The 7,718-nt window shown below is 43.1% G+C and overlaps 2 protein-coding genes across 2 annotated transcripts in view; both read left to right on the forward strand.

Moving 5' to 3' along the window:
• Window positions 1-229: 229 nt before the first annotated feature.
• On the forward strand, window positions 230-3,607 carry iyd (iodotyrosine deiodinase). The gene is made up of 5 exons (XM_086061683.1): window positions 230-527; window positions 1,717-1,905; window positions 1,972-2,131; window positions 2,214-2,370; window positions 3,382-3,607. The coding sequence occupies exons 1-5, from the start codon at window positions 332-334 to the stop codon at window positions 3,562-3,564; spliced, it is 885 nt and encodes a 294-aa protein (XP_085917809.1). The 5' UTR covers window positions 230-331; the 3' UTR covers window positions 3,565-3,607.
• A 927-nt stretch (window positions 3,608-4,534) lies between these two features.
• sec63 (SEC63 homolog, protein translocation regulator) overlaps window positions 4,535-7,718 on the forward strand; it is an 11,943-nt gene continuing 8,759 nt past the window's right edge. Inside the window, exons 1-2 of the mRNA XM_086061550.1 lie at window positions 4,535-4,851; window positions 6,330-6,429. Coding sequence (XP_085917676.1) covers window positions 4,728-4,851; window positions 6,330-6,429 — 224 coding nt within the window. The 5' untranslated portion in view covers window positions 4,535-4,727. The remainder of the gene's footprint in view (window positions 4,852-6,329; window positions 6,430-7,718) is intronic.

Below are 7,718 nucleotides of genomic sequence, written 5' to 3' on the forward strand. Positions count from 1 at the left end.
CAAAACCAAATGTCATAACATTGCAAACTTTTATTTCCAAACATGACTTTTCTCTGTATTATTTTAACTTTATTCTTGTAGGTTCAGTCAGTAGTGCCTTGACTTACTCATTTCATTTGTTCTGTGATCTGTCGCTGTTGTATAGTAACTAGTACGTTGTGAACTTTAGACCTGCGCGGTATTCTGTTATATTTAATCAACAAGCTTTTTGGCTGCAAGCTGATTGGACGTTTTGCGACCCATGCATGCGGCACCCGCGTTGCCGTGACGTCATTTTCAGCCGAAGCTTCTTTTTTGAGAGGCCGATTGGACCGGCCGTGCGCGTCCAGTCATGCTCGCCATGTCCTTCCTCACGCCCGTCCTGGTGTCGCTGCTGTGCCTGCTGGTCGGCTTCCTGGCGCTCAGGAGCCGGCTAACCAAGACCAAGACCGAGACCGAGACCGCCGCCGATCCACACGGGGGACCAAGCAAACCTTGGGTGGACCAGGACCTGCAGGATGACAGCCAAGCCAAGACAAAAGACAATGGTATGCTTTGGGACATTTCTAAAGACACTTTTTTTTTTTTTTTATGTTTGTAAATGTCTCCTTTGCTCAAATCCTGTTTTCAAAAAAGTCACATAACATTTTAGGCCATAACGGTAAAGATAGTCAAGTTTCATGGCAGTCCATTGCAAAGCTAGGGATTCGCAAGTGGTCGGTCGCGGACCGCCAGTCAAGAAATAACATGCACGGTTGAGTTGGAGGCTTGGAGCACGTCTAAGTGTAATTGGTGTCAAGGATGTACGTGTCTTGAAGGGATACGTTTCTACTGATGGGGGCGGAGCTAAAGTTTAGCCTCATGTTCAATTCGTTTTTTAAGGGTAATGTTGGAAAATGGGCTATTTTGTGATCATATACTTCTTGCCTTGATTCACCCTTTGCTGCTCAATTAGGGAGACCCCGGCGGGGCGAATTGTGTCACTTTTTAGACTTTTATATATTTCTTGGAACACCAGATGAAAAGTCTTAGGTATATTTTTGCTATTCGTGTCATTTTAATATTTTGTGTCAGTGCAGAGTTATAAGCCATCAAAAAGAGGGAGTGAACATGTGACATGTTGCCCCACCAATGGGTAAGTTGTCACACTATATGGGGTAAGATGTCACACTGGATTTGGCAACTAATAAAACAAGGACCAAATGATCCTTGTTCTCCTGTTTTGTTCTTGTCTGTTTTTACGCAACTAAAAACTTGAAAATGTACCGTAGTCATTGAGCCACCGATTACATAAAATATTAGGAAAGAGATTAAAGTTCTTAGGAATTGCTGGCATGTAGGTCATAATCCATCGGTTAATGGATTGATGGTTCATCATAAAACAAACTAGTCCTGCCAATTCTGGCACACGTAAACCGGGTTGCCAGAGGTGCGTTTTTCATTGGCCCATTCTTTGCATGTGTGACAACAAACCCCAAAATGACAGAGACAAGTTGCCCCAATTTCCCCCAATGAGGATGTGTATGTGCGTGCGTGCGTGCGTGTATTTGTTAGCTCACCAGAAAACCTATTAGAAAAAATCTCATACCGTTCACCTAAACTGAACCGAGAAAATTGCAATGTGACAAATAAATAATTGATAAAACTCGCCCCGGCCTCCCCCCGGCTGGCAACTTCACCGCCTCTTGCAAAGTACACAAAAGCAGCGTTACGCTTTCCTGGCTGGATGTGTTCCAGACGAAGGCGAGTGGGTGGACTTGAACCCGCGGGACGATTTGCCCTTCTCGCTTGAGCGCCACGACGAGGAGCAGATGCTGCGCCGATCTCAGCGCTTCTACGCGCTGATGAACCAGCGCAGGTCGGTCCGCTTCTTCAGCCCGGAACCCGTGCCGCGGGAAGTCATCCATAACGTCGTACGCACCGCAGGTAAGCCTGTCACTTGGAAAAAAAAACTGACAACAAAAGTAAGACATTTTCAACGGACCTGGCAAGGTACCGCACCGAGCGGCGCGCACACCGAACCCTGGACCTTCGTGGTGGTCTCCGACCCGGACATCAAGCACCGCGTCCGGCTGATTGTGGAGGAAGAAGAGGAGGTCAACTACCGGCAGCGAATGGGAGACAAGTGGGTCAACGACTTGGCGCCAATAAAGTGAGCACGCGCCATTGTTGACGTTAAATCAGTCGTGCACGACGAGTCGTCACACGCGACGATTGCTATTTGTCCACCGTAGGACAAACTGGATCAAAGAGTACTTGGACGTGGCTCCGTACCTCATCCTGGTCTTCAAGCAGGTGTACGGAATCCTACCAGATAACAAGAAGCTGACGCACTACTACAACGAGATCAGCGTGTCCATCGCATGCGGCATCCTGCTGGCCGCACTGCAGGTCAAATAACACGGCGCTGCAATGTTATATTGAATACAGAGCCCCTGTTATATTGAATACAGAGCCCCTGGTTGACTAACCAGGACATGACTTACCAAACAGTTTAGTGGCCGTTGGCATTCGACCTAGCAACAGCGACATGCTTTTTTTTTTTCTCAAGAAAAAAAAGCATTTATGAAAATAAATTAGGAGTAAAGTCGTAATATTGCATCTACTGTATTTTAATTTAATTTCACATTAGTTTTATCTGAGTTATGAATAATTTTCTCCTATGGAATTTAAAACATTGTACCCAAATTAGGGCTGTATTTTTGTTCTAAAAAGTGGTCATCTTCAGAAAGTTATCAAGGGAAAAAAAATCATCTTTTCGAATCAGAATTTCACATTTTCTGATTAAAAAGACGTCGTATTACAAGAATTGGGTTGTAAAATGGGGGGGGGGGGAGCATACGATTTTTTTAATGAGAAAAAACTGGAATATTACAAGAATATTTATGAGAGAATACATTTACAATTTTTTTAATGAGAATAAATTCTGAATTTTACCAGAATAAATCTTAATATGAAAAGGTTTGTCATGGTGTGAACAGGGGTGTGTAGATTTTTCATTTACAACTGTAGATATCAGAAAAATCCCAATTTTATGAGAAAATACTTGTAAGTTTAAGTAAAAATTCATAATGTTATAACAACAAAGCTGAAGAGAAAAAATACCATAATTTTCAAGAAAAAAATCTCAATTTTACTGTAGATTTATTTGGGAAAAAAAGTGGTAGTATTACAAGAGACAAGTCACAAATCTTACAAGAAAAAATCCAAATCTTATGAGAATAAATTTGAAATGTGGCTTTATTCCTAATAAATATTTACAGGACAAAAAAAGTAATTTTATGCGTGTTGAATCATCAATTGTCATTTCGAGAAAAGGCGCTCACTTGGTTTATGATTGATGCCTTGCCATTTTTGTGCAAACATGGAGTTTGCATGGAGCTGACTGTTTTCTGTTCTCAGAACGCGGGTCTCGTCACTCTGACGTCGACGCCTCTCAACTGCGGCCCAAGACTCAAGCTGCTGCTCAAGCGAGCGGCCAACGAGAAGCTGCTCATGCTGCTTCCCGTCGGCTACCCCGCCAAGGACGCCACCGTGCCCGACCTCCAGCGCAAACCACTGCACGACATCTTGGTGCACATTTGAGGGAAGAAATCCCAAAACGGAATTAAAGATTTATGAACAGAAATGTCTATTTTGTGCCCTTTATTCATTCTTACATTCACACTGATGAGTTATTAACATTGTTTTTTTAGTTTTAATTTATATTTTAGCCGTTTTGGATTTAGTTATAGCAGTATGGCTCAATGAATAGAATTGTATTCTTATCTGTGTTACTTTCATGAGAGAAAGGGCAACGGGTTTGTACATTTGCTATCTTTAATGGGAGGGCCGGTCTCTGCCGGTCGGAAGAAGGGAGTCACAGGCTTATTATTATTGTTTTTCTCTAATCTGATTTATACCCATGGGAACAGATTCTCTTGTATTCACTGAGTTGTAACCAAGTGTGCTGTGGGCTGATGGGCGGAGACTATTCTATTCACCCACTTTTGAATAAATGATGATGGGACGGGGAGCCGAAGACACAATCTGACCAGAACACGGCTTCAGTGTCGTCAGCCTTTTGTCATCAGAAGCTTCTGATAATTATTTACCTTTGCAAAGGGACTTCTTCACCAGAATCTCACCATTCAGTTAATTGAACACGCAAAGAGTACAATACTTAATATTGTCTACTCTAACAACACCTATCAACAAACTCGTCTTCAGCTATCAGCCACAACTCGTCATGCCCTTTAATCTGAGATGTTTGATCAAAGGCTTGGGCTACAGCAAATAAAGGCAACAACCACTGTATTTACAAAGCGCACTGTGAAGTGTGCGTCCATTATCGCTACAAAACTCGACTTAATACACATTTTTAAACAGACTATTGTTATGATCGTATCTTTTCAATGACCATTACAGTTAATGTATCGTTATCACATTATTGCTTTTGCATTGTAACATTTGGAGAAATGTGTGTTTTTCGCCATCGTGTGCGCATTTTAACCTGCTGGGGGCGGTCAAGACCACATAAGGAGCAGAGCGAGACCCGCACTAACGAAGAAGAAAGATCCGATTGCGCATGCGTACACCACGTATGCTTCTAACTCATCTGTCTGGTTGCTAGCTAGCTGGCTGGCTAGCTAACGCCACTCAGCGGCAGAAGCAACAGCAGCGGCGGCGGCGGCAGAAGCAGCGACGAGGGGACGTGCCGCGGCGGCGAACGACGCTTGGACACCCGCCGGACGGCCGCGACTGACGAAATGGCCGGCCAGCAGTTCCAGTACGACGACAGCGGCAACACGTTTTTCTACTTCCTCACGTCGTTCGTGGGACTCATTGTGATCCCGGCCACCTACTACCTCTGGCCCCGGGATCAGAATGCTGGTAAGGCCCCGACCGACGTCGGGCTCCGTTGCTAAGCTAAGGCGTCCCTTACTTCGGCAAGTGTCCCCAAAGCAGCGCTGTGCTTTTACTCGCTGGCCTTAATTAAGCTTAAGCTCTATGTGCTAGGACGCTCTTTGTCCGCACTAGTATCGCTTCACACAAAGCTACTGTGTGACATTTGTGCTTGTCACCAAGACATGCTACTAGTGAGGGCAGAATTGCGCACTAGTTGACTTCTGCACGCAACTAGTCGCGCTCGATGTATTGTTAACTCGTACAATTGTGTCATGTCATGCATTATTTCGTATTCTTGATGTTCTCTTAAGACGTACTCGCCATGTAACTAGTGCGAAGGGAAAGTATCGTTGGCAGACACTAGGTTTTGATTTTACCGACACATAGCCCGTCCAACTTTACAATAAAGTGATATTTACCGCTTGTTAACGTGTTGTCATCACAGTTAATTCACACATGTAATCCTACTGGCTCACGAACCGACGACTTGAAGCAAAGGCTGCATTTCGAATCGCTCTCTATCCTCTTTTTCTTTTTTTAAAGGACATGATGGGAACAGTTATTCGTTAATATTCATTTTTTCCCCCCCCAAATGGCTTAAAACCACACGAATTGTATTATGCGGGTCATTCAAAGTAATTGACTGGATTTTGCTCAAATCAAGGCCTTAAATTGCTACTAAGAAGAACTACAGAGTCCAGTGGCAGTAAATATTTAAATACAATTGGATGTAAATACATTGTTTGTCATGCTTTATTATACACACAACCTTGTGCAAATCAATCAATAGAATACGATTTATTAATAATAAATGTGACTCAAAAAATATTTGTGGGGACGGGTGACGAGTTGTACTTCGCAATGAACAAAATGGCCTGCATTCCACGAGTTGCTTCATGTTCCAAATACCAATTGGTCTGAATTTGAAAAGAAAAACGTACTGTTCCTGTCATGTCCAACATGAAACACAAATGCTACCTCGTGGCAGAAAATTACTTCAACACAAATCAATGACTCAAATGTTTCACATTCCTTTCAACTGTTTAGTATATCTTTTTAATTTCAAATAACTATGGACTGAATATTACCGAATCAACGAGCTAAAATATAAGCACATTTGTATTTGGTAACAATAAGTGTCCATTTTTATGTTAATAACTTGTGTGATTCCCGAATTACGCCATAGTGACTTTTTTAGTGTGCTATCTATAGGTTTACAAAAAGGTAGTGATTCGGGAGATGGCTTTTTGGTACATTTGCATAACAGCCGGCTTTATCACTCTGATAAGGGCCCGTCAACAAAATCGGCCCTCCTTTTCCGGCCTTTTTCGCAACATATCCCAACAAGCTTGACTCGCATTCTTGCCGCGTCATCGCAGGCAGCAGCAGATACGTCATCTGTAACGTCGTCACAAGTTAGGTTGTGGGTGTTTGCTCATTGAAATGATGCTGTGTGTTTGTAGAACAATTGCGTCTGAAGAGCCTGCGGAGGGTGCACGGCAGGTGCCTGTGGTACCGACTGCGGCTGATGAAGTCCCAGCAGAGCGTCGTCCCCACACTCAAGTGAGCCGTTTGCACATCCTCTTCAGGGGAATCGCACATAAGATGATGTTAAATCGTTTCCCCAAAATGTCCCAGCCTCGCATCTCCCGTTTTGAACGCTCGCGGTTGCTGCGCTACAAAAAAAGACGGCGCTCTAAAATTAGACGCTTGCGTCGCTATTTCGGGACGAGGAAGCTGACAAGAAAATACGACGAGATGATCAGAACGGAAGGAGGAGAATGATCTGGAATGATTACCAGAAAAAAAAAGATGTTCTCTATAAATTTGTAAAATGACGTCCATTTCTTCTATTTATGGTTGTACGACATTTCTTGTTGTATTAACGACATTACGTATTTTTCCGCGTCCTTTTGCTGTATTCATTCTCATACAATTGTGTCGAGTCTCAGAAAATTATAACTACAAGTTAGGACTTTTTTTCTCTGAAAACAAAAAAACTTGTTTTAACAATGACTTTTAAAAAATGATGTTTTCTTGTAAAATTACAACCTTTCCTTATCCAAATCATTTTTTTCCTTGTGAAATGGACTTAAAATTTTTTTTTTTGTGCTGGACATGTATGACTTCATTTTCCATTTCCCCCCCCCCCCCCCTCTTAATTTTACAACCTTATCCTTACAATGTTGCAAAACCTTACCTTGCAACATTCCAACTTTTTAACTTGACTTTTTTTTCCCCTTTATATTTCGACTTGAAATTTGAAATGAAAACAATTCATGTAGCTGCGCCATGTTTGTTTTCTTTATTCTTGTATTTGGCACTTTATTCACAAAAAAATCTTGTAAACCTTGCAACTTGTAGTTTTATGCTTGAAAAATGTCAACTTTTTTTCTTCTTGATGGATCCTCCTAACATTAGGACTCGGATTTGCTTGCGTCAGGACAGGAGCGCGATTCCGTTCAGAGCGTTCAGTATTCCTTTGTCATGCTGTTTATCAGTTTATCCTTACACCCCCCCCCCCGCCCCAGTCTCGTCCCACCAAAATTATCGCGCCGTGTGCCGGCGGCACAAAATGTTTTTCATTAAGCGGCCGACGGCGGCGGCGGCGGCGGCGTCTGTCTGCTTCGAGCGGCCGCGTCATCGTGTCTGACTTTGGTCCGTCGGGGATTTGTTTTTTGTTTTAACTGGCCTGAAGAGGGAGGGTCGTCATGGCAACAGATGCTGATGCAGAGCAGGCCTGCGGGCTTTGCTATTGTCATGGAAACAAGTTCAACTTCCACGCGAGGATGCCAAAAGTCTCAACCTGGAAGATGCTGCATCCACACGCACTATTTTAAATGAGAAGCCTA

The sequence above is a fragment of the Leptonotus elevatus genome, chromosome 18 (genome assembly GCF_054856555.1).
Source record: "Leptonotus elevatus isolate MCC_2025b chromosome 18, RoL_Lele_1.0, whole genome shotgun sequence".
Taxonomy (NCBI): domain Eukaryota; kingdom Metazoa; phylum Chordata; class Actinopteri; order Syngnathiformes; family Syngnathidae; genus Leptonotus; species Leptonotus elevatus.

What these genes read in the sequence shown, in the direction of transcription:
- iyd (XM_086061683.1), top strand. Translation starts at nt 332, where the DNA reads ATGCTCGCCATGTCCTTCCTCACGCCCGTCCTGGTGTCGCTGCTGTGC. An exon ending in TAACGTCGTACGCACCGCAG is followed by an intron (nt 1,906 to 1,971) that starts GTAAGCCTGTCA and finishes GGACCTGGCAAG; the next exon opens with GTACCGCACCGAGCGGCGCG. An exon ending in TCCTGCTGGCCGCACTGCAG is followed by an intron (nt 2,371 to 3,381) that starts GTCAAATAACAC and finishes TTCTGTTCTCAG; the next exon opens with AACGCGGGTCTCGTCACTCT.